At 41.6% G+C, this 25855-nt stretch overlaps 3 protein-coding genes across 3 annotated transcripts; 2 read left to right on the forward strand and 1 right to left on the reverse strand.

The window, feature by feature from the left end:
* Positions 1–2811: 2811 nt before the first annotated feature.
* On the forward strand, positions 2812–5506 carry LOC139609128 (phenylethanolamine N-methyltransferase). The gene is made up of 3 exons (XM_071463383.1): positions 2812–3029; positions 3251–3461; positions 3961–5506. The coding sequence occupies exons 1-3, from the start codon at positions 2858–2860 to the stop codon at positions 4397–4399; spliced, it is 822 nt and encodes a 273-aa protein (XP_071319484.1). The 5' UTR covers positions 2812–2857; the 3' UTR covers positions 4400–5506.
* A 138-nt stretch (positions 5507–5644) lies between these two features.
* On the reverse strand, positions 5645–15278 carry LOC139609129 (protein phosphatase 1 regulatory subunit 1B-like). The gene is made up of 5 exons (XM_071463384.1): positions 14881–15278; positions 9543–9626; positions 8773–8848; positions 7150–7263; positions 5645–7043 (listed from the first exon to the last, which is right to left on the reverse strand). The coding sequence occupies exons 1-5, from the start codon at positions 15007–15009 to the stop codon at positions 6910–6912; spliced, it is 537 nt and encodes a 178-aa protein (XP_071319485.1). The 5' UTR covers positions 15010–15278; the 3' UTR covers positions 5645–6909.
* Positions 15279–21220: 5942 nt separating this feature from the next.
* On the forward strand, positions 21221–24805 carry LOC139609134 (neurogenic differentiation factor 2-like). The gene is made up of 2 exons (XM_071463389.1): positions 21221–21514; positions 23151–24805. Exon 2 carries the CDS (start codon positions 23164–23166, stop codon positions 24241–24243), a length of 1080 nt encoding a protein of 359 aa, XP_071319490.1. The 5' UTR covers positions 21221–21514; positions 23151–23163; the 3' UTR covers positions 24244–24805.
* Positions 24806–25855: the final 1050 nt, after the last annotated feature.

Raw genomic sequence — 25855 nt, forward strand, 5'->3', positions numbered from 1 at the left:
TGAACATAGTCTAGGTTTTATGTTGTTGCTTGATGTGTACACATGTTATGTATTTTATATTATTATATGTACCTTAGTGTGTGTGAACAAATCTCTCTGTGTTCTTGGCTTTACAAGTCCCCCTCAGTGACATTGAAAATTAATGAATGTACGTTGCAGTTGAACTGTAGATAGTTCTTCTTATTGAATATAATATTTTACACTGTGCAACTACTGCTATGTTAAGAAGTATGTAATTGGTAAACATTAACGTCTCAAACTTTTTAAATTGCATTAAATTTCCTTAAATTTAAAAAACAAAATAAATCCACAGTGTTTAAATAAAAGTCCAGATTGTATGAAAATAACATATATGTATGTATCCAATTTTAAATGCATTTCCCATAAGTGTGCAATTAGAAAAGTTAGGATTTCCACTGGAATGTGAAATAATGCTCTGGAATCGCAGTGTTTTGCCAAACAGCACATAGTAAGTTTGCAAAGTGTAAGCCTGCTCTACTGTGTACACAAGTGTTTAAGAGCTTAAAAAATGATCATGAAAACCATGTTTAAAAGATAATATTCTATGCCATCAGGATTTTTTTTTGTATTTTTCATAATAGTCCTGAAGAAAGATTAGGTGGTGTTTGGCAGTGAGATTAAATGTATATGCAAAATACTTGAAACATACAAAAAGCAATGAGGTATGGTATTTAGAATGTTGATTCTAGATTAACAAATAATAGAACATACACATGCATGTTCAATTAATGTATAAAAATCCTGACCCAGGTATCAGTGATTATTGATCGCAATGACAAAATCTACATTGCTTCTCACACAACAAATTTTACATGCTAGCAACATACAGACACACAACAATTTGAAAACAACAGTTTTTCATAAAGTTCTTCACTCTTTATTAAGGACTATTCTCTAATAGGAAGACAAGGTTATAGGACCCAACTGACCTAATCCATTCTTTCAAGAACTTGTCACCTTTCATTTACACCATGTGGTAGAAAAAATCACTGCAATAGGGATGAAAGTTTTCTGTACCTACACTGTCTTGCTGTGACAAAATGAAAAGTAACCCAGAACAGAGTTGACTGACACTGTTGGACTCCCACTGCCCCTAGGACGACAGATAACTAAATTGGCTCCTGTAGCTCTGGTTAAATGTGCATGATTCCATTATATCTGTCCTGTTCTTTTCTCTGTTGTCCGCTTTTGCCCTTTATCTGTTCTTCTGTGTTCCTCCTACTCTCTGCTCCTTTTATCTGTCCATCTGACTCAGGGGAAGAGACTGACCCTTACCTTGCTCCTGGCTTCACTAATCCACTAACTGTACTGTATGCATTTGTGTGTGGGTGTGTCGATGTATAGATAAATGGGTATATTATTTATTTATATTTTTGAATATGCATTGTTCTATTTTATTTTATTTCATTTCATTTTTATTTTTTGTTTCAATTTTACATCTCTTATAATCACATTTATTTTCAGATGTAATGTCAAAGTGAAATTAGTATGCTTTGCATTCACATTCTTCTGTGAAAGAAAACTCTCTCACTCTCCAAATATCCTAATTTTAACAGCATCACATGGCAGAATTCAACATCTTGTGTGTGTGTGTGTGTGTGTGTGTTTGGGATCCAGGTTCAGCTGCCAGAGATGAGAAAGGTGTTGAGAGACTACTGGGGAGAATACATTTGATTACTACATGGCTAAGATCCACATTAGTTCAGCTGCTGCTTTGGGAAACGCCAGGAATGGACAGTAAATAAATTCAATCAGAGTGCCTAGTGCCTTGTCAGCTGGCCACAGTTGCTAGGGCTTTCAGTAATGTTAATGGCACAATAAATAGATTATTCCCATTCTCTAGCCCAAAATCTTCTTAGTAATATGGAACAACTGCATTAAATTGAGGAGATATGTGACATTATGTGCTCAAACTGAAAATACATTTTTAAATGTAAATCATCGTTAGTGCACAAATGGCAGAAGTCTTCATAATTTCCACATAGTTCTGTGATTGAAGTCAACAATATTCCCTTTTAAATAAATACTTTAAAATCATTACAAGAGAGGGATTTTTGATATTGGAAATAAGTTTCAGTCAATGGTGGTCAAGGCTGGAAAAGCCCCTCGAGCATCATCAACTCGTTGTAAATATAAATGTAAATCTTGAAAATTTTCTATGATTATCTACAATGAGCCTCAATCAGTAAATAAACATGTGCAAAATAATGTGTGTACTATAACAATTTAAATGTCTGTTTCCTCACATTTATTGATCTGTATTGTATAGTAATGTTTAAGTGTTTAACATTTTTGTATTTTGTCTATAGTAATTGAAATACAACCTGACTTTTCCTTTCCCTTTGCCACTGCTCACCCATTCCCCATCTCTTGATACAAGCACCACCAAAGTACAATGACCCACAGAGACTGTCTTAGAGATAGAACTGTTTGTGTCTTTCAAACAGGGTTTCCTGAGACAAAACTGGTCTATCGTTTCAGTGTAAAAGGCCCTTTAGAATGATTGTGGAGATATGGAGGGCCTCTGTGGGATGAGTGGAAGACCTGAAAGCCTTGTGAGGAGTCCATTAGTAGGTCTCGTGTTGGAGGAAGCCCCCTGATCTGATGGTATCAGTGCCCGAGGGAAAGTGAATAGAACAAATGCTATCAGGCAGTAACACAGGCCGAAAAACAGGATCGCTATCTCTGCCCATGAAACTCAGAGTAGCCCAAAGCACAGACACACACATAATAACACCGATGCACCCACATGCACAGGTATATAAGGTGGCAGTCATGCACCTGAACACTGACCAGCAAACGGAAGCATTAGGCAGAACCACACAGCAAAGTGAGGATGGAAGAAAAGGGAAAAGAGAACGGAGTGGCGGCCATGGCAGCCTGCTACCAGGGATTTGATCCTGCAGCGTATCTACAGTATAACTACACTCCACCCCGGGCTGACTTTGACAGAAAAGACAGCATTGTGCCATGGAAACTGTCGTGCCTCCATAGAGCTTTCACTGAAGGTAAAGACGCGGGGTGAGCCGGGCTTTTTTTAAAGATCTACTCGTGCTGACTTCAGTACTAATAATATGTGTTCATTTGATTTCACACCAATACTAAGACTTTAAGAATTAAGTAAGTAAGAAGCTGGAATATTTTATTACTTATTTTACTACTTATGTTATTCATTTTTGGACCCAGACGTTTCTCAGAGTTTCACCTTCTCTTGTCTATGCCTTCCCAGGAGATGTGAGTGGCGAGGTGCTGGTGGACATAGGTTCGGGGCCTACCCTGTACCAGGTGCTGAGTGGCTGTGAGGTTTTCAACAAGGTGCTCCTCACAGACTTTCTGGAGGTCAACAGGCAGGAGCTGAGGCGCTGGCTCCAGGACGAGGAAGGCTGCAACCTGGACTGGACGCCGTACCTGCAGCATGTGTGCAAGCTGGAGGGCCGACGGTACGGCCTGATCCCTTCCCCCTGTGTTTGAGATAACCACATATCATGGAAGTATTTCAGACAATATGATCATTGATAGACTAGCGTCATCAGAACAAGTTTTACCTTAATTTGTTTCAGGATGCTAAAAATTCATGTCATTCTGGCCATCTCATTTAGCATTAGTAATACTGCTTCAATTTGGAAGTAAGAATGATAAGAAGACATTCGAAGATCTATTATAGATTGAGCAAAATATGATATAACCTGTCAATTAGTGAATTGAGGTGTTGGTATGTGGGGTTTTGTGACCGTCAGCCACAATAGGGGAATTTGCTGTATTTCCCAAAATGTAATGTGTTAATGTGCTGTGAAAAAAATTCAGGGCAATCACCATGGCACAATTCTAAACTATGTGCAAACAGACAACAGAAACAGGTTCAAGATTAAATTCTGTGTGGGACATTTGCAACGGCTGTTTTAATTTTATTTGATGCTTCATTGATATTGTCTCTACCAGGCCTTCGGCATGGACGGAGAAAGCTGCAAAGTTACGTCAAGTCATTACGGACATCCTCCCAGTCGATGTGCACCGTCCTCACCCTTTGGCCCCAGATGCCCTCCCTTCAGCAGGGGCCGACTGTCTCGTGTCCTGCTTCTGTCTGGAGAGCGTCAGCCCTGACCTGGCTGCTTTCACAAGGGCCTTGGGCCACATTGGGAGGCTCCTGCGGCCCGGTGGTCACCTCCTGCTCATTGGAGCCCTGGGAGAGAGTTACTATTTTGGGGGGCCAGGGGTAAAGATCCCTGTGGTCCCACTGAATGAAGCCCAGGTCTGTGATAGTTTGAAGGAGAGCGGGTTCACCCTGATCCGGCTGGAGGTTTACACACTTCCTCAAGACATGAGGGTCGGGGTTGATGACGTGACTGGAGTGTTTTTTGTAAAGGCAAGAAAGGACTAAAAGATAAAGTGGGAGAAGAGGCAAAGGACAGGATAGACAGAGTGTATAAAAGGTGACAGTGTACTGCAGATAAAATATTATAGATTAAACCAAGGTAAATGCATAGTTTAGCACAGCAAACATTTAAAATAAAGACAGGATTACCTGTGATAATAATGCCCGAACATATTACTAGTGTCATTTTTTGATTGTTTTTTCTGCTAGAGGTTGCTTTCACCCACATCCTAATTCATATTCATTTGAATTGACTCTCAAGAGGAAAATATTGTAGGAAAAAATATGTGAGTGAAATATTCCACTTTATTCATTTCTATTTTATTGGTCCAGTAAATGTCTTCTCTGAGGACACATGAGTCCATGACATTCCCACTTGTTATTCAAGCAGCTATTGGTGGTGGAAATGTAATTACATATTGCCTCCTGCAGTTCAAACACAGCAACTACAGCACCAAAATGTAATGCTTCAATTTTGCTCTTAGCATGTCATATGAAATCTTAACATGGCAGTGTTCAAGCTCTTTATTTACAAAACATTTTGATATATTATATATGTCTTTTCAATTAACTGCTATTCAATTAAGAGGTTGGTGCGTTGCCAGTTGTGTTTCATAATATGTGATAATGTGAATAAAGACGCAATGTTAAAGCACAGTGTTTTTCCATGATGTTTTCTTTTGGCAAGTTGTGTTGACTTAGTGTTGTTGAAAGTGATGGAAGCAGAGATGGTTGAAAACATAGTAAATTTGAAAATTGGGCTAAGTATAAAAAGGTTTAAAATTATCCATCATTGCTTATGATTTCAGATCCATGGATTAATCTTAATATTTGCTATTTGGATCAATGTTATTTATAAGATCATTTTAAATATAAATGAGAATGAGAGTATAACTATGTAATTAGAAGTATTGACCACTGGGTGTCAGTAATTGACCATTGTGAGTTGCTCTAAAAATATCAGTCAAGGACCCCAAACTACATCTGTATTATTGCTCACACTTTGTTGATGGATGTGATTTAGCTTAGCACTGTCACTTTTCTCTCTGACTTCTTTGGATACTGGCAAGGAACACAAATAGTCAAAGAAAAAACATCTGAAAAGTGCAAAAATTTGTTCAGGGTTCTCATTTCATAAAACTTGATGTTTGCTGTCATGTGTTGTATTCAAACACATACACTTTGTCACATGCACAAATTATACTCTATGTGGTAGCCGAACACTTCATACAATCACACAAACACCAGCAGCCCATTATAGTTGTTTTATTAGCAACCAACACAAAACATAATTTATATACACAATCATAAATGAACCTTCATGCTCATCATGAACGTATTGTTTTTGAAAATATAGGTCTACTTTCAGCTCTTACCTACCACACCATCTTTGCTATTCCCCAGAGATCACGCTTGCTAATAGTCACGTTACAAATATGAAACCAGTAAAACTGATTAGGCTGATATGATTTAATCTGGTTTGCTGTGGCTGTGACTGCGCTCAAATCAACTGTAATCCATCCTCCTTTGATTTTCTTGACCTTGCTCGTAAACGTCTACAAGGCTGACGAAATCAAAAAGTTGAACCTTAGAAGCATTCTTGTATGAGAGTGAGTTTTGATTGGGTTTGCCTTTTTACCCTTTTACACTGTAATGTATTGTGCATCATACTGTAGTACATAATTCAATATAGTGTATCATATCTACACTATCCTAACCCCAGGACCTTATCCGCAATTTCTGCCCATTAAGTACGAGACATACCATACAACAACAACCTCATCAAGTCCCTCAAAGAACACTGCTTCTCAGCTGCAACAACACTACATCGCCATAACACAACAGATAAAACTGTAAAATTGAAAACAGTACACATATGGTAATTTCAGGTGCATATTAATTGTCCCCTTGCATAAAATGGATATACTGTCCTAAGCCATATGCATCTTCTGCTATTTCTGATTGCTCTTGAGGTGTGTGTTTTAGCACCAATGTAATGAAATGACCTGTACAGCACGTGCACTTGGCAAGTAAAGGTAATTCTAAATCTGATGCTTCACACATGGATAGTTTAATGGAAAACTTGCCCAGGGAGCAAGTCTCAGAACAAATGTTGATATCTCGAATCCTGTTGAGCTTCAAAACACATGTAATTGCAAGAGAAAATGCTGCAGTTCATAGCAGTTCTCATGTTTCTTGTTCGGTGTCCTTGGCTGATTGGAATTTAGCTCTGGCTGACGCCTGGAGACGTGATTTCCCTCACAAAGTCACAGGTTAAACTTTTCCTCAGAACCGGCTCATTAACATTCTGACCTTTCTCATTGCCCGTCTGTTTTCCCTCTCTCTCTCTCTCGCTCTCTTTTCCACTCATTCAACATTCAACATTCTTGTCGCATGCATGCACACACTCACAGAGCCATGTAACACACACTCATACACACACCCATGCGTGCCCATACATGTGCTATGCACATTGGTTCCTATCCGATACTCTCCATCAAAGCAGTCTTCTTTTGTCATTCTCCCTTTCCTTCCACTCTTTCTTTGGCCTCCTCTTCATTGCCGTGGTGATGGCTGACATCAACGCTTACTGTTGAAATGTCCGACGGAGTACACCGATCCCTGAGTGGTCTGCTTTCTCCCCTTAGATCTGTCAAGATAGAGATTTCAGAAGTGTAGGCAATCTATATCTATGTGTGGCACAAATGTAAGATGGTAAAATGCAATTATGCGAAAGACCATCCTGTCTCACCCACCTGTAGCTGAGTCTGTCTGCTGGCTCTTTTTCTCACCTTCCTCCTCTTCCTCCCCTGAAGAGGGGCCCTCTTTGTCCAGGGAGGCCAGGTGGGCCTGGGCCATCCTCTGGACAGCTGGAAATACAAATCAATATCTATAACAAAGGACTGATTTCACCCATAAAGCTCAGTTTACCCCTTTAATGGACATGATGGATGGATCAATATACGGGGGGGATAGATAGATAGAGGAGATTATTATCACCATATGTTCTTTTATGTTTGTGGTTTTTGTGTTTTAAGGTACCACTGTCAACCCTGTATTTAAATGATACGCTATAATGACTGACAAAAAATAGTAATAAAAAAGGAGTGGTAATGACCCTCTTGTTAATATAAACAGATCCGTGACTATGTTCTTAGTTATTACCTATTATTATGATTAGTTATTACCTCTGTCACAGGCTTTCTTTGAATGAGTTTTATCCATTTAATATTTTTTTCTCCCAAACCAAATCTTGGTAGACCTTCAACCAGCCCATTTTCCCCTGTTTGTGGTCAGAAGTTTGTTTTGTTGCACCTGTTTCTACGCTCGCACAGCGATGCATCGTCTGCCTGGAGTACACCTGTACATCACTGCAGCAAGGTGAGAAGTCAAACCACTGAAGATAGGGTAAGATAAGATTTGTTGGGGGTGTTAAGTTTGAATTTAGTATGATGGCGGTTTAGTGAAAGGCAGAGGAACAAATATAATACAATTCAGTCAGTCAATAGCAACCTCTAGAAGTAAATGAAAGTTTTGATGAGCTAAAGTAACAATAAGATGAGTCATGAGTCATAACTCCCACCAGTGAAAATATGCCCAGCCTCCCTTTGTGCAATAGAGTAAAGCCATATGTACAGTAAAGATCCTCTGTTATAGGATTTGTGAGCCACCTGTGGTGTATATATACAGAGTAGTAGTTTCACTACTGTACATTAATACGCATCTCAAACTGATATGGCCTCATATTTGAGTATTTCGGCAGTCAGATGTTTTTTGATTTTTTATTTGATAACATGTGGCTGATGATATTTGGTATCATCACTTATGATATAAAGAGATTGCTCTTATGTAAAAATGCACAGGTATGTCATCATAGTGTAAAATGTTGTATATCACACCAATGAAATTTCAGTAAAACACTGCAGAAATTGTGAGAAACAACAGTCATGATTGCAAGGGTCAAGTCCATAATTCCCAAGAAACAGAAGATAAACATTAATACATTATATATTCATGCCAAATAGTAATATTTTTAGTGTTAGTATGTGTGTGTGTGTGTGTGTGTGTGTGTGTGTGTGTGCGTGTGTGAGACCATGTTGCAGCTGTGTGCCCATCCTATAATCCAGGATGATCCAGAACGGACTCACAGCTGTCTCTGCTCCTAATCCCACATAACACACACATTCACACACATGGAGAAATACACAGAGACACACACTTCTCACTGTGTTTTTTGGATATGCACGTATTCCAAACAGACATAAACCACATGGCAATGGCAGAATTAGGCCTCCCAGATTCTTCCATTTTGTGTCATTTGTTACGTAAATTTAAACACAAATTACGTGAGACAGAAGCACTGGAGACAGAGCACTTACCTTTAAGTGAGGGTGGTTGGTAGGTGGATGCGTGAACCAGTTTGGCTTTCAAGGCTCCGTTTTCACCCAGAACCCACTGTAAAACATCCAAATCACGGTTTACAGATAACGGACATATCTCCAGTAGCTGATATGTTATAGTGTTATATCAGTGGAGTTTCTTAAAATACTGTTCTCTACCCCACAGTGTTGTCACCTCAGACAAATATGAAATAGAGTAAATTGTTGTTGACATTATAGTAGAAAGGCAACAAAGATGATACATTCCTTCAAGATGGAAGAGTCTGACAGAAGAGAGATGCAAATGAGAGTCAATGAAAGAGGGAAGAGACAATTTAAAGGAAAACTCCATCAGATATTCACAGTCATTTATGGTTTGACATCAATCCAAGAAACGGCATTAGTTCCCAGGAGAATTTACTTTTGTTGCGCACCCACCTAATACACTGCTGCTTCCAAAGTGAATTTCCAGCATTTCCCTGAACACACATGTGCAGCCACCACAGAACAAACCTGAGAGCGCTGCAGTCACTTTGTGTGCATACAGAGCTTCACAGTGATGGTGACAGTTTAACAGTCAAGACAAAATAAAATCACACCCTTTGCCCAAAACACACCAACTTGTCACTGCATTATGTTCTGATGTATTGAGATGACTATTGGAGAGAGAACTGACATCTCTTCCTTAGCCAAAATCGCCAGACTTTCTCTGACAGTCGTTGACTGGTGTGGAGTCTTGATTCCCAAAAAGTGCACACCAGCTGATCTACCTGATGTGGGCCGCTGTCTTCGTCCGGCGAAGGTGGATCTGTCAGTCTGAAGAGTGTGGCCGGTGTCGGCCTCCGACGTCGAATCTTTGCGAAGAGAGGGAGAGAGAGAGACGCAGCTTGGGTCAAAGCATCCTCTTTAAACTTTTTCATAGTTTTGTGTGTTGTGTCACAGCCGACAACTACCTCGTCATTCTGAGGATTTTTTTCCATCACAACTATGCGTCACATTATATAACAACAGTCATAAGATTGTTGTCCAGATATTATGTGAATAGGGATTACATCTTGTCATAGATGACAGCTGGATTACTTAAATTTGCTTTCTATGTTCCTGCATGCTCTCATCACTTGGCTGTAATCATAGAGGTTTTTCAGTTCTGCTGCCCACTGTGTGAATTTACCATGAGATCCATGTCCACCTCTACTTAAACCCTCTTGAACAATCTAACATCATACTGCAGAATAATTGCTCTCTTGCCTAATTGGCTGGCAGCTGTTTCACTGTTTAAAAGTTGGTATTCTGTCAACTTACATTTTACCCTCTTCAAAGTCACTTCATAATCAAAGACATTTTTGCTGCCTTCCAATCATTTAGCTATTGCTGCAATAAAATAAATAGAAAGCAGCGTTTATGCAAACTGTGTAAATCATCTCCAGGTGTCTTTGCAGCCATGTGCTGTACCTTTCTGTTGGTATTGAATAGAACATCAATTGAATGATGTTGCCACTCAAAAATGCATACTCTATATCTGATTTCCTGCAGATTCATCATCTTCCTTTTTTCTGTGTGAAGCAGAGTGAGTCATACAAACCAATAGTTACGCAACTGATGAAATGTAACATCAATATCTCAAATCAGTTCCAGTCCGTGTTGATAAAAACTGTTGCACAACACAGCTTGACAATAAAATCAATTCAGTTATTCATCGTGGATACATTTGTCCAATTCCACCTACACTGAACCTACACAGAGGACACTGTGCAGGAATTTGGTTATAGTCTTAACATTTCTGGTGAGTAAATACATACAACTCAAGTAATTTAAGCACAATTTTGAGATACATGTATTTTTGAGTATATCCATTTTGTGCTACTTTATACCTCTAGCCAATTTATTTACCCTATACAATAAAGCCTTTTCAGTTGAAACATGCAACAGTGAAAATGTTATATTCACTTCATTTTTAAGGTTTATGTCCATACTACACCAACCTTGGATTATTCCTGTTAAAACACAAACAACCATAAAACACATTCCTCTAATATACAATATATTCATCACTCTCTGTATTTTGTACCATGTTATGTTAATAAGATTGTTGTGAGATGCGAGTCGCTGCCAAGCCATTCACAGCTAAGAGTGTAGGCATGAAATGTGTGGGCAGCTTTCACTTTGGAGTAAATCTTACTGCTTCTGCCTCCCTCCGTGTGTTGGACTCATGCATATTCACTCACTAGAATTAGGTACATTGCCATTGTGTCCTGCACCTGTCTGAAAGCCTTTTCAGACACACTGACCTTTTCCAAGTGTTTCGTGAACACTGTAGCTGGAAGGTTAAGCACCTGCAGGGAACATAGTATTGTCACTGGGTTCTTGATGTGCACGTCCAAAATGCCTGTTAAATATCAGTGGTACAGCTGCACTGGAGGACTGATTTGATCTTATTGAATGGGCTCAGTGGGTAAATCAGTTATTTTTGGAGATTTTGATTTATCATTGTTTCCAATACTTCTGTTAGAAAAAGTGTATTCCTAATTGAAATTTAAACATTTATTGAACCAGCCATTCTAATTTGTGGATTTTACTGGCTCAGTAATGATTTCATAATTCAGTTTTTCTTGGGATAACAGCACACGAAGACTGAATGAGACATGCTTTTGAGACTCATTTGGAAAGAAATACAAAATATTTTGGGCTATTTTTACAAGTTAAGGGACGACAGAAACATTTTGGGTTACTAAATGACATTCAGCCTCTGCTCAAATTGCTAACACTCTACAAAAATGCGTTAACATAGCCAGAGAGGTCATATCATATTTGCTGCAACCAATCACAGAACATGCCAGTGAGAGTAGGGACAGCTGGACCAGACTCTCTAAGCCAACTGTGCACGTCCGATGTGTTTATAAATGTTTCTGCTCTAATTTTCTGCCGTTTTTATTTCCTGTTTGAGATCTGTCCAGCTAAATTGGAAACATAGCAGCTCCAACCGTGCTGTAGTAGCACGGGAGCTAAGAATAGTCCTCACATAGTAAATCATTAATCCCCTGTCTCATTTTTGGTATGTAGGATGACCTTCACGGTTACCTAACATTCAACTTCAATGCATTAATCTGGATGTTTATAATACACAATTACATCACTGTCTGGGTACAGTGTCCTAAAGAGCCCTTCATACAGAAATAACCTGTCCACTAAACAATCAAGACCACACAGTGACGTTGTGTTCATGCAATGCTTTCAATTTATTCTGTGAGTAATCCTATGTAGAGCTTGATCTGACTATGACACATTCAAGAACACTGCACCACCACATTTTGACCTTTTGTTTTCCAGTGAAGAAAAAAAAGCTTAGCGCCTGATTTTTACCTTTATTCAACCAGATTGGACTGGAATCTTGTTGCAGTAGCGGCCTGGTCTATATGGATGGGCCCTACGCACAGACACACTGTAAACTTCCTGTTGAAAGTTTGTACATTCAGCTGGAGTTACTGCGTCTACCTCAGAGGCAAGCACCTACCTTTTACCCAGACATTTGCCCCACTCTGTATAAGAGAAAAGTGTGATAACAGGGGCAGCATGGAGAACGTTGTCTTTGTTGAATAAGACCCTACTGGAATTTAGAGCTCTTGGTTGTGCTGTGGTGAAAATTTGTTCTTGGCATGAGCTGTCTTTGCCCTTGATTCAGGCCTCAGACATCCACAGCTAATCTCTTTGGTTTTAATCAGTCATCTCCTTGGCTGATGATTTTTCTCCCTTTCCTTTCCTTACTTGCCTTCTCTCAGTTACCTTTCTTTCTGGCCCCTCCCTGTTGTCCTTCGTTATTCATTTCTTCCCACTCTTTCTGCTTATCTCTCTACCTGTTTCTTTTTCCGTTTCTTGCCATTTCAATGCTAATGTTATGGCTGTGTCGTGGAAATGTTGAACACAAGCACTTGGCTGGCCACTCGCCCTTATACTCTGCTGTTCTGTGGGTCCCAACTCACGCAGCTTTCAGTCGCTATCAGTGTGAATGGACAGCATGGTCAGCCTTTTTCAAGGGCAACAAAAGGACAAGATCGCCCTGACCAGATCTCCCAGGGCTGTGTGAAAAGGCTTCAGTTTTGACGGCCATCTTGGTTCTTGATGAACAGCAGCTTTGCAGACTTTTGCACGGTCACGCTTGAGTAAATAATTCATCATATCCTGAGAACCTAAGCAGTGGTAGATTACAAGCAAGGTGATAAGTGAACCCCTTCCCAGAGGCCCCTGCAACTTTTTTTTTTTTAATCCAGGAGGTACTGGCTTACAGCATTCAGACATGTCTCAAGTACAGTTGAGTCTCACCCCAGATGACATGGCCATTAGATGATTTTTATAATCACCATGATGCCGCCTGCACTGCTGGGAAACAGTGGTCAGCTAGAAAATAAGAGGGAAGCCGACAAAATGGATTAGAAAAGTGATTTTGCAGCTGAATGACTTTATCCCCTCAGCTGGAATTCTGGTATCTTAAACTTTGCAAAATTTCTTATTTCATATGCATTGCAACACCAGATTTAGGGTCTGTAAGAGGACGTATCCTAAGACGTATTATGACATATGAACCTTGAAAGCTTTTGCGTGCTTTTCCAGGGAATGCTGCTGCTTTTATTCTCATTAGATCCTCGGGGGAAGATTTGAAATAATCTTACTCAGTCATGAGCCGGCAAATTGCCAGAGCATCTTATAGGCAAAACTGACTTAGCTTATGTTCCCACGTGAAGCTGCCAATGAGCCTTTGAGGAGGTGAGATTCATGTGGGAGTGCTAGTAATGCAAACCTTTCCTGGATCATTTAAGCTGTTTTTACTTAAACAGTGTTCAGAGGTGTTTCTGAAGGAACGTGTTTAGATTTTTGAGACCTGTGGGGCTGCTTAGAAAAGCACTAGAACGGGTAAAGAAAGTAGTCCAAAGCCCTAGAGACTCCAAGTTGTGCTGTAAACAACAGATGTGTGAGAAATATTTGAGTGCCTAGACATTACTGATTTATTAGTTTATTTTTACATTCCAGTCTGAAACAAGCTTTCCAAACAGATGCCCAATGAAATCTTATAAATCCTCTGTTGGGGAGAAATCAAGATTTCTGACATTGCACTTGGCGCCAATGAGATTTTCCCTCTAGGGAGCAGCCTGCCATTAAAACATGGATGTCTCTTGTCCTAAAAGCAAAGGAAATCCTATTGGATCACTTAGATGTTATCTGCTGGGGGGGGGGGGTTGCATCCAAAAGTTATCTCAGTGTTACCTTGATGACCTTTATGGGCTGTTGCCAGACATAATAGCTGCTCTGCACTCATTCTGCACAGGCCAACATTAATCCTGTTCACACTGCACTATTTCACTAGCATAGTTTCTGTCTGTCCATGTCAGCATGTTCACCTGCTTTTGCTTTGGAATGATTCAGCATAAGCTGCAGTAGTCTGACTTGTGCTTTGTTTATTTTACATAATGCACTCACCACCTCTTTCAAAAATATGACCAACAACCGGACCCCCTACATTTTACTTCACAGATGAGGGAAGGGTATTATTACTCGGGGACATAATCTCATTTTTAATATTACTAACAGTGCTTTATCCCTCACTTCCTCATCTTCCTCCTCTTTCGCCTCCACCTCCTCCTCCAATCCTTTTGAAGGACAGAGATGCCTCATCACTTTTTAAGGGCTCCAAAAAACCCGAGGCTGCACAGCTCAGCTTAATCCCAGTGCTGCCCATACCCTGCTGCCCACTGAGTCCTAATACGCAACATCAAAATACAGACTTCTGCAAAGTCGTGCTAGACTGGTTATGTAACTGTCTGTCAACCTCGGTGGCAAGGCTTGATGCTTCAGATGCCACAGAAGAGGGCAGCACTCACAGTTGGATTCGAGCATGTGTCATTTTTCAACCATTGCTTTTTAGAAACACTGCCAGGTGGAAAGGAAGCACTCTGCATGTGATATGAAGTTTTAGGCTGCACAAAAAAACTGTTGAGCATCAAACAGGCTTCTGATGTGACCCAGGTTTTGACCTCATTCCCCCACCCCCCTACCACCACCACCACCACCACAACTACTACCATCATCCTCATACACATTTCGCTCCTTCGCTCTCACCATCTCCACCTGTCGTGGGTCCAGCTGGGTGGGCAGGGAGGAAGGCACGGAGAACTGGATCTTCCTCCTGGCATCCTTGTCTTCCTCTCGCTCCATCACCTCCGTCTCTGCGGGGAGCAGCGGGTCCATGGCATCCAGCCTGGCACCGCCGCAGCCGAGCGCACAGATGCGCGACCAGAAGTCCAAGCGGAGTCAGTTCCGATTTCACTGCCTGTGTAAGCTGAATGAGTCTTCTAATGCCACAAACTGCAAAAAGAAAAAGAAAAAAAGAAAAAAAAAAGTGGGTATATTTTTAAATCAATTAGCTGTAAGTGACCAGCGGCATCCTTCTGTCCCAGCAGATCTCTTCGGACTCTTGAGTTGCGTTTGTAAGCTTTGCCTGTGTCCTCCTCTTTCACGCCTCTGTCTCCCTCCCTCCCTCACTCTCTCTCTCTCTCTCTCTCACACACACACACACACACACACACACACACACCCTTCATTCAGGATGTCTCTCGCTCCCCACTGTGTCTATACAGTGTCGGAAACTTGCTTCAGCTGCAGTTCAAAAGTGGCCCAGAAAGTAATTTCCCCTGAGATGGGCTGAAAATAAGACGCTTCTAAAACTGCCGAGATGCCTGTCGATGTCACACAAGTTCAAAACATGCTCTTTGAATTCTGAAGATATTCATAATTACAATTTGTTGTTAACAGAGTTCATGTAAAAGTGCAACCTCCACAAGGGTCTGTGAAGTAAATACATTAATACCTTTATGATACTTTAAAATTTTTAATCACAACCTGGGAATAACACAGATTTGATGTGAAGGCAGATTGAGTCACACTAATGTGTTATAATAACAATACATTTATAGAAACGTACTTGTTGGCTGTTTCTGGTTTCCTTGGCACAAATGAACTGGATTTAGAGATTACAGACCCATTTTCCTTTCTGTCTGTGTCTGTTTGTGCTCTCATCTTATTATGAGGGGCTGAATGATTCATGCAGTCAATGGGACCTGTCACTTATCTGGTTGATTTTAAAACATCTAGATCCACTTCTATCTGTCCTGAAATCCCTTCATTCTTTAAACTATGTGTGTGTTTGTTTAAACGTGGAGTCAACATTTAACCGTAGCCTCAGTGGCTACCTACCTGATATATAGTCTAAGAGGCACTCAGTTGGGAAATTCATTGCCATGGAAACCGTTTCTCTTCGCAGAGTTGAGTAGTGTGTATGCTTGTGTTGGTGTGTGTAAGTGCTTGAGAGTAAGTTTGAGGAGACATGAGAGGCACGAGGTATGAGCACACAAATGCATGCAAACGTATAAACAAAAGTGATGCAGAGACTGGGAAGAGATAAAGGAAAGATTCATTTCACTTGTTTGGTGACAACAATGCATTGGACTGACAGTATCCAACTATATGCTACATGCATGCTGGGTTTCCACGTGACTCCTCACCCCACTTTTGGCTCATTATGTCAGTATATCAGTAGACAATGTGATGGAGGTTCATAAGGTAAGGTAAAGTAATGTAAGGCAAGTTAAGGTAAGGTACCTTCCTAATTTCCACACAGTTGACCTATGTAAATGTAATTTATAAGCTTATACTGGAAGAACTGTAATGTTAAAATGCATCATTTCAAAGGTAACATCTTCTAGTTTCTGAAAATGTGCTTGTTATGTGTGTGACTTAAACCCATCAACTACATCAGCTCATTTTTTTTGTCCTTGTCTGAAAAAGGGTTAATAATAATAACTAGGACATACTTCAGATAAGAACTATGGGAAGCTTCATATTACGTCTAAATTTTGTCAGAAACTCAGTTGTTGGGTTTCAGACCTCTGGGCCTAATATTATGGTTTCAGTGGGAGTTTTAGCTCATTTTTGCACAGGCACCTCTTTAAAAGGAAAACTGTGGGGAAATGTGTTTTAATTCTTTGAAAAGAAACTGTAGAAAACTTTCTGAAGCGTTTCAATGCTTATTAAAACCACAGCAGATCCCTCTCTGTTGCTCTCACTGTGCTGCAGTGCTCCCTGCTGCTCTGCCCCCTCTCAGGGGCCATTAGCATGGCCTAAGAAGTGCCCACCCCACCTTGTTTATTCTCTTTGGCGTTGGAAACGTGAGACATCTAGCTTCAACATAGAGTAAAATGAGCCAGGAGTAAACAATCGCTCGGTAATCTGTTACGGACTTCTCCCACCATATTCTTAACTCGGAATGCTTTTATGAAAAAATAACTTCATGGTCGTGTTCTGTGGACCCTTACAGTCTAATCGATTACAAATAATGGAGGATTGAGCAGAGAATACAGATTCTAGACCTTCGAACAGGTAGAGAGAATCACCCACCTGGCTGTGATATCCGGTACGCCATTGCTGTTAGATATTAATAAATCATATTTATGGGCTTATAGGTAGTGCAAAAGTAACTGGATATTTGAATTCTAGAGACTCCAATCAATCTAACGAGGTATAGCATGCCTATAGTGACAAAAAACAAACAATCTTTTACTCATTCAGATCCCATTCAAAACCTGTTCAGAACCTTCAGATTGGGCCCGTCCACGGGCCAGTGGGGTGTAAGAGGCTGGGGTCAGTGAGAGTGAAACAACAGTATCTTGAATTGGATATGTGTTGGGCCATTCAGAGTCTTCTGAGCTTCCCTGAGCGCAGATTTCACATGTAAGGACTGAAGATAGTGATGTTTTTTCCCTATGATCTTCATGGCCGTCTGGATGAGGAATATGAGCTTGGACTTCTACTGCCCTGACAGTTCAAACCACTGATAAAACAGAAACATAAGTAAATCTCTTAAGTACATCCTCTGTTGTACCTAGAACAAAGGTTTTCAACATGGACATGCGATGTGAATGAACTATTGATAAGGACTCCAAGCTATTTATATGAGCAGACATGATTTACGGGCACATTATGAATGAGCACTGGGCTGCGATCGCCGATTGACTTTGGATCTGTATCATCTCCACAGTTTTCCTTTCAAATTGTTCAATTTTGGAGTGGGACAATGAGGTGTCTTGGTCCCGTGTTGTAAACTGAGATTGGCAGTGTCATCACAGAATTTCATAATGTAATTTTGGGAATATTTGTTCATGCAACCGTTTGGATATAATGTAAAAAGGAAAAGGGGAAGATTTTTGGGAGTTTCACACATTTGCATCTGACTATCTGTTCATTTTCCTCATGACTTGGTAAATGTTTCCTCTCAGCTCACATGCAGCCCTATTAGCAGGGGCTCCCACATTTTGATCCCAGTCCCCACGAGCCCACCCATTCGCCCTGTACTGAAATGAACTTGAGAAAGGCTCTGGATCTCTGCCAGCTCCACGGAGAGTTGCTGCTGACAGCAAACTCAGACCTGCTGGGAGAGGTCTTCAGAGGAAAAGTAAAACTTCCACCTTGGAAATTTAAACACAGGCCATCTGTGGCTCGGTTCACTTTCACTTCAACTGTTAACCTTGAAAAATGAACATATGGGCTTGTTGAGAGCGTTTGCAACACTCCACTTAGAGGTGTGATATAGGACTTCTCATGTTAAAAGCAGAAGATGTATTTTCAATAAAAGGGAGAGAGGGTTTATGTTTGAGCAAATACACAACATCCCCTGCTACAATCAATCACTCAGATTGCATTGAAATGCAAATCACTGCAGAGAAATAATCTACAGGATTACAGTATTACTGCCACAAAAGATGACTGTGTCTCATCCATTAGTGTTACAATCAGTAATACAGTCTGCCACAGTGTTATTATTCATGCCACCACAGGGAGGCGCCAACCTTGCAACATGACTAAATGTTGTATTTCAGTGGTTCTCATAGTGGGGTCCCCAGACCCTCAGGGGTCCTTCAGGGTTTCCCAGCAAAAAGGGGAATCATTTATTTTCACTGTAAATCCATCCATAAGTAACACAATGACAGAATGTATGATTATTTTGTGTCATAGGTATTAAACACTGTCTGTAGTAAGATATCTAAAAGAAAAAAAAATTCAGATGGGGACCTTGGGACGAGATTTTATCAAATTGGGGGTTTGTGGTGTCATTTGTGTCATATTAGGGATCCTTCATGTGGAAAAGATTGAGAACCAATATTTCTTTCTGAGTTTCCCCAAGGGATTAATAAAGTGTTTTATCTATTGATCTGTCTATGTAACCACTGTTGTATTTAACAGTCTTCACAAAAATAAGTGACAGACATCTATATGATCACTGCAGGTTCGTGATCAAAATATACACAGGATGATCAAATCTGAATGTTCTGGGGGGCAGGGAAAATATGTAATTAACACATCAAAACACAGCAAAAATATTTGATACTGGGTAAAAATACGAACCCTTAAGCTAATTAATAAAGAAAAGTGGCATGCAGAATGAAGTTAAAGGTGCTGGAATAAAGAGATTGCATTTGATAAAGACAGGCCTAACTACTCAAATAACAATATCATAATATTCTTCAAATGATTTGGAAGGTGGACACATTTACACATTGTACATGTATACTCATTACTAGAACGTGAGTACACAATAAAATCCCCACTCCACATCCTGTAAAAGGATGAACGTCACTTTCATTTTTTCTCATCTGTGCACCTGCTTTCAGTAACCAGTAGATGTCACCCACATGTCGCTTGAGGAAGCACATGAACTGAGGCCGGCTGCTCCTGTGTGAACTCAACCATACAGTTGACTGATAATGTGTAAGGAACAGCTTTTTTTTTTTTTTTTTTTTTTTAAAGGTTATTCACCTTTGTATAAAGCCTCAAAACTCCTCTTGGCCTTTTCCACTTCAATGAAAAAACTAAAAGCCAACAGGAATAAAACAAACCAGATTTCTCCAGGTTTTAATTGCCACGAAAACATCATCTGTTTGGCCACTATTAGATTCACACTGAGCTGTGGCAGGAATTGCATCATGGCATGTAGCATGAAACATAATGAAAAATGAAACCTCAAAATTATAGAATAAAAGCATCACGATGAAATTATTATCATTATTTTATTTGAAAACATCTTCACTTCCTTGTAATGTCATGTGTGAATTTGATGTGTACAACTGCAGTGATGAGGAATGAGGAAATGCTTTTGTGTCATCATTGTTGTTACACTGTTACTTGGGAAATGTGCATGACCTTTGGAGATAAAGGTCACTACTGTAATACAACACCTACTTAATCTGTAAATGATCAATTGCTGACTAAAGGCTGACTTACAGTGGTCAAAAAGACTGTGTTGTTAACTCATTTTGACTCCTCCCTACATATATGTCCCTCAGCATAATAAGACTGGGGCCTGACGCTGGCTGTAGCGCTTCATCAGAGGATGGGAGTGAGCAGCCATGACCAGAAATACAGCCATTCACTTCTCAGTCAAGCGTTTTGGTTGTTTTCACTGCAGAAAGAGAGATTGTGCAGGGACGGTGTCCAATAAACTGTAGCCCAGTGGTAAAGACAAGCCTGCTCCCTCTTCCCCTCTGTCTCTTTCACTCTTATTGCTCCCTCTCTTTCTCTCTCCCTCTCTCTTGTGTTGCCCCATCTTCTGGCCCCTCTCTGCAATCTGTGCCTCAGCCACCTTTGGCACCAGCCCGCCCACAAGCACCTGTGCCAAGCCTGGCAACCCAAACCAAGACGCTCTGCTTAGCTCAGTTCAAATGACTCGTTTAGGCAATTGCACCCTGACTCTGATCTTTATGGCAGGTCCCTTATTTATCCCAGGCCTTTGTGTGGACCCAGTAGTGCTAACTGTCCATTTCTTGTTGTTGTAAACTTGACCTTTCCTTATCATATTTCTAAAGGGATTGAAAGTGTTTAGCCGATCCTTTTAGTCTATTTACCACTAAAACATTTAATTAATTTTCCCATAGGGCTTATGTGGATTATTTGTAGCTTTATCATCATTTTTATTCTTATCCAACAAAATCATTGGCCTATAAGTAATCCTATAACAATCCAGTTGGAGGATACTCATTTTGCTGTTGCCTAAAATCTGAATGATATCACTGTAAATGTATTATTATGGGATTACTATAATTATTTCTCATAAGGGGATTGTTTTCCTAAACCTTCTATATGAGATTAACCCCGTTTTTTCCCCCAAAGATGGAGGCTAACAGAAGCGGTTTGAATCCAGTGCGTTTTTTTTGTTTTTTTTTTTGTGCCATTCACTCCTTATTCCATTTTCTCTTTCAGCTCGGTGACAGATGGCGAGTCCCTCTCCCCCAGGGGAAGCCAGTCTCTGTGAATGCGGCCGCATGTCAATCACCGGCTCTCATGTGATGGCTCTTGCCAATGACGTGCCAGCCATATGGGCCTGGCATCAGAGCTGGTATGTAACCCATCCAGTCCTGCCTCTGACGTGCCACACGGCTCCCTCCACGCGTTTGGGCTGGGGATAGCAGCAGCAGCAGCAGCAGCAGCATCAGCATCAGCATCGGCGGCGGCGGCATCAGCAGCATCAGCAGCAGGAGTAGACACAGCGAGGGTGGCAGGAGAGGAGAGAGAGAGGTGTGAGAGCACAACTAACAGCGCCTCGCCTGCACAAGCATCCGTGCAGGGCGTGTGGACGTGATGCCCACCCGGAGAGAGATGGTGTAAACAAACCCGCTTCGCCCCGTCACTGAGCCCCACCACGGAGGTAGGTTGTGCACCGTTTCCGATGCAATTTGAGAATAAAAGATATAGATCAAGCTTTGTTTTGTCTTTGTGCCGCTGCCTGTTGTGCGGTGACGGGTGGGAAATTAGCGTTTTCACTGAGAGACTGAGAGAGCATTTCATGCATCAAACCTCTTTTAGAATAAGGGAATATACCTCTTCGCATGCGACGTGATCAGAGAGGATTTTAATCTCCTGCCCGGACTCTTTATCAAAGGTCTTATCGAAGATACTGATCGATTCACAATTAATTTGATAGATTTCGTTTTAACAGCCTAAATCTACACCCATCCCTGTAAGAGAAAGACTGCTCTGGCACTTTTTACTGTCATTTGCACTGCGTTCCCTTAGAAAACGAGTAAGGGAGAGTGTATTTTATTATGTTTTATTTGTGTGTGTGTGTGTGTGTGTGTGTGTGTGTGTGTGTGCCAGCACGACGCGCTTCAGAGCACCGTGGGGGTAGAATCCTCCGTAGAGATACACAGGCTAATTGACAAGGTATTGGTTGGCATTAATTACATTGTGCTTACAAGATTAGAAAAAAAATAGGTCCCCGGCCTCCAGGCGCACAGCTGAGCTCAGAATACTGGGAAATAAAACGGGATTAAACCTTTTACATCGGTTTGAAATGAATTACCCAGAATAACTGGTCAACGGGGGGAAAAAACACGGTAAATAAGTTTTAAAACAAATTATAATGGTAAAATTCGATGGGAAATAAAAACATGGCCTTGTGTCTCTGTGTATTGAGTTTTGATTAACCTAAAAAAAAATTTTTTTAATTAAGGAAAAGAAAGAAAGAAATTTAAAAGCTCTAAATACTCCATCACTGTCTTTTAGACATGACTGAAGTTCAGCAAAGAAAGACGTCAGAACACGTTTGGTCTGTGGCCTGCGTGAACTTGAGTACAGTGTCCAAAATGAGCTTCGCGGACCTGCAGAGGCTGTGGTCCCGAAGGAGCGTTTCAGTGTCCTCACTTCACTGTCTGAAATATCCCGCGCCTGTTTAAAGCACCTGTTAATTCAGAGGCATAAAAGAGTCCGGGGTCCTGTGGTCCAGGGTGCAGCCGGGCTCCGCTGGAATTCCTCCAGGTTGGTCATTTATAGGACGGAGGAGGGACCGCACCCTTAACGCGTCCCTTGGGGGGGGGGCCAGCACCGCTCCCTGTGCCGGACTGCCGGAGGGGACAGACCGAGGCCCATGTGGAGGCCGAGGCGGTGGCCCAGGCTGTTGCTGCACCAGATTCAAATGATTTTTTACCACAGGAGATGTCAAAACAACATGCACCCTTTCAGGAATCTGTCATAAAAAGCGACACGATTTAGAGTTTTTAAAGGTCCGGTTTCATGTGGCAGCTTCGATTTAATCTAATATCGATCAAGCGGATCCAGATCAGACAAAATGTGAAAACTGTGCTTTCACTATTTCCTCTCAAGATGAGACATTTTTTTGTCTTAATCAATACTGGACGTTGGGCTCACTGAACCAGCCTCATTCCCAAACGGAGGAGAGAGAGACTGGGGGGTGGGGTTGGGGGGGGGGGGGGGTGGGGTTGGGGGGGGGGGGGGGGGGGGGGGTCAGAGAACAGTTGGGCTGAAGTGCTGCTTGTCTCCTGCAGGTTTCCCGCCACAATGTTGAGCCGCTTGTTCAGCGAGGTGCTGCCGGACGTCCAGAGGCTCGCGGCGGACTGGGCGGAGGAGCGCGAGGCCAAGGACGACGAGCACGAGCCGTGCCACCTGGGGGAGGAGGAGCCGCGCGAGGGCAGCAGCCGCGCGGAGTCCGAGGCGGCCGGTGACGACGACGACGACGACGACGATGACGATGAAGAGGAGGAGGAGGACGGGGCCGGGGAGGAAGAGTGCGGGGACGAGAACGGCGGGGACAAGCCGAAGAAGCGCGGGCCCAAGAAGCGCAAGATGACCCCGGCGCGCGCGGAGCGCTCCAAGATGCGGCGCATGAAGGCGAACGCGCGGGAGCGCACGCGCATGCACGACCTGAACTCGGCGCTGGACAACCTGCGCAAAGTGGTGCCGTGCTACTCCAAGACCCAGAAGCTCTCCAAGATCGAGACGCTGCGGCTGGCCAAGAACTACATCTTAGCTCTCGGGGAGATTTTACGCAGCGGGAAACGTCCAGATGTGGTGACCTACGTGCAGATGTTGTGCAAAGGCCTGTCACAGCCCACGACCAACCTGGTGGCAGGCTGCCTGCAGCTCAACACCAGGAACTTCCTGACTGAACCGTGTTCGGACGCGGCCCGCTTCCACATGCCCAGCTCTCCTTTCTCCGTCCACCCCTACTCCTATCGCTGCTCCCGCCTCTCCAGTCCGCATTACCAGCCCGGAACCGGTGCGCTCAACCTGCGGGCCCATGCATATGGTCCTGGGTACGAGGCCGTGTATCCGCCGGGGGGGACGTCTCCTGACTACAGCAGCCCGGACTATGAAGGCCAGCACAGCCCGCCCGGCTGCCTGAACGGCGGGCTGTCCGGGAGGCAGCAGGAGTCCTCTGAGACAGACCGGAACTATCACTACTCTATGCATTACTCCGGACTGACCACGTCTCGACCCGGACACAGCTTACCTTTTGGGCCCTCGGGAGCGCGCAGTGGAGGTGCGCACTCGGAAAACATTCCACCTTTCCACGACGCGCACTTGCACCATGACAGGGCTCCTCCATACGAGGACCTCAATGCTTTTTTCCACAACTGAGCCCTTGTACCGGCCCGGGCAGGCTTACTGACCTTACAATGACAATCCAGTTACGTGTAATATTGTTTGGAAAACAAGAGAGAGAGTCTCTGAAAGGATGAGAGATGGAAGCGACAGAAAGAGTCTGATTACCTTCTGTATTCTACTGATGTCATCCCTATACTGTTGTACATCCGATCACAGTGTGTCCACTATTATCCTGTATGCAGAACGAGTGCAATTGACATAAACGATGTATAGGCCCAAGAGAAACATGTTACGATACAAACAACAGAAATAAAATTAAAAAAAGTTTTTATAATTGTCTGAAATGATCGAACAAATCTTGTGCACATCAAGGGAACATCGACTCTCGGGCTGTGTGGATAAAGCAGAGGCTCTGGTGTTTCCCGGAAATGATCTTAGATTGAAAGTATTTAAAAAAATAAATAAATAAAATAAAAGCCTCCACATAAATTAAAAACCTCGTCTGAAATAATATCATCGGAAAACTTTGGCTGCTTGTCAGTGATTTTCTTTTTTTTTTTTTAACCAACCAGGCATATTAAACATATTTTGGATGTAGTTGTCTTATTTTATTTATTTATTTATTTTGTCTATTTAAATTAAACATTAAAAGAGTAGCTGTCCACTGTACAGCCTTTATTATTAACACATGACATGACTGTGATAAAAGTAATTTTATGCTTGGTTTTCTGGTAAAACTATTTTAATTCTATTGAAAATATCATCCTGTAGGCTATGCTGTGCATGAATGTGAAACCTTGAGTTTCTCCTAAGTCTTTCTTTACAAATCGACAATTTATGAGATTGGCTTAACTATAGACACAAAATTGATGATAGGAGGCACACACAAAACATAGAGCTAATTTCAGTTTTTCTTTTTTATTTATTGTGTTTATGAATGTGTCTGGGCCTGTTCCATCTAAAACAGCAGAAGAACGAGTCACTAAAAGACTGATAGCGAAAGAAAAAAGAAATGTTAAATGTTTTAGGCCCACTGTTTGGCTAATGAGATGAACAACCACATCAAATAAAATTTGAAAAATTGTCTGTACTTTGATAATCCAAGTAAGCACTGCATATGAGCAGATAAGACATTAAAATCCAATAAACATGTTATAGAAATTGGCAGGATTGAAAACTAAAAATGTATCAACTTTGAAACACCTTCAAAAAAAAAAACAGAGTTTATTTTTAGACCAAAATTCTCACGGTTTACTTGAATGTCATCCTCTAGCTCAGACACTGATGCAGATATGGACTATGAAGCGACCTTGATCCTGCTTCCTTAGAGATCACCTTGGGTGAAATGACTGAGTTCGTGAGATTGAGATGCTGTGCATATTATTGTGCATATTATTCACCTGGACCTGTTGGCTATTCACAGCATCAAGCAAGAATAAATAGACATGCTCTAAACAAAAAAAAACAAACTACAGTTTATTCTCCTTGTTTTAACAGAACATGTGCTCCACAAAACAAATGCAGCAGCAAATGACCAGCACAGCAAACCATTTTAAGCTAGAATGAGCCAACAGAGGCTTAAACCCCATTCAAAAGCAATGAGACACTTTGCCATGTGATTTTGACTCCAAGCTTTCAGATACAC

The sequence above is a fragment of the Trachinotus anak genome, unplaced genomic scaffold (genome assembly GCF_046630095.1).
Source record: "Trachinotus anak isolate AG129_WGS33_773 ecotype Australia unplaced genomic scaffold, CSIRO_AGI_Tana_v1 ptg000025l, whole genome shotgun sequence".
Taxonomy (NCBI): domain Eukaryota; kingdom Metazoa; phylum Chordata; class Actinopteri; order Carangiformes; family Carangidae; genus Trachinotus; species Trachinotus anak.

Coding starts and splice junctions, on each gene's coding strand:
- LOC139609128 (XM_071463383.1), top strand. CDS start 2,858: ATGGAAGAAAAGGGAAAAGAGAACGGAGTGGCGGCCATGGCAGCCTGC. Junction 3,030..3,250: donor CCATAGAGCTTTCACTGAAG/GTAAAGACGCGG, acceptor ATGCCTTCCCAG/GAGATGTGAGTGGCGAGGTG. Junction 3,462..3,960: donor TGCAAGCTGGAGGGCCGACG/GTACGGCCTGAT, acceptor TGTCTCTACCAG/GCCTTCGGCATGGACGGAGA.
- LOC139609134 (XM_071463389.1), top strand. CDS start 23,164: ATGTTGAGCCGCTTGTTCAGCGAGGTGCTGCCGGACGTCCAGAGGCTC.
- LOC139609129 (XM_071463384.1), bottom strand. CDS start 15,009: ATGGACCCGCTGCTCCCCGCAGAGACGGAGGTGATGGAGCGAGAGGAA. Junction 9,627..14,880: donor ACCCACGACAGGTGGAGATG/GTGAGAGCGAAG, acceptor CTCTTCGCAAAG/ATTCGACGTCGGAGGCCGAC. Junction 7,264..8,772: donor CCAACCACCCTCACTTAAAG/GTAAGTGCTCTG, acceptor TTGTATTTCCAG/CTGTCCAGAGGATGGCCCAG.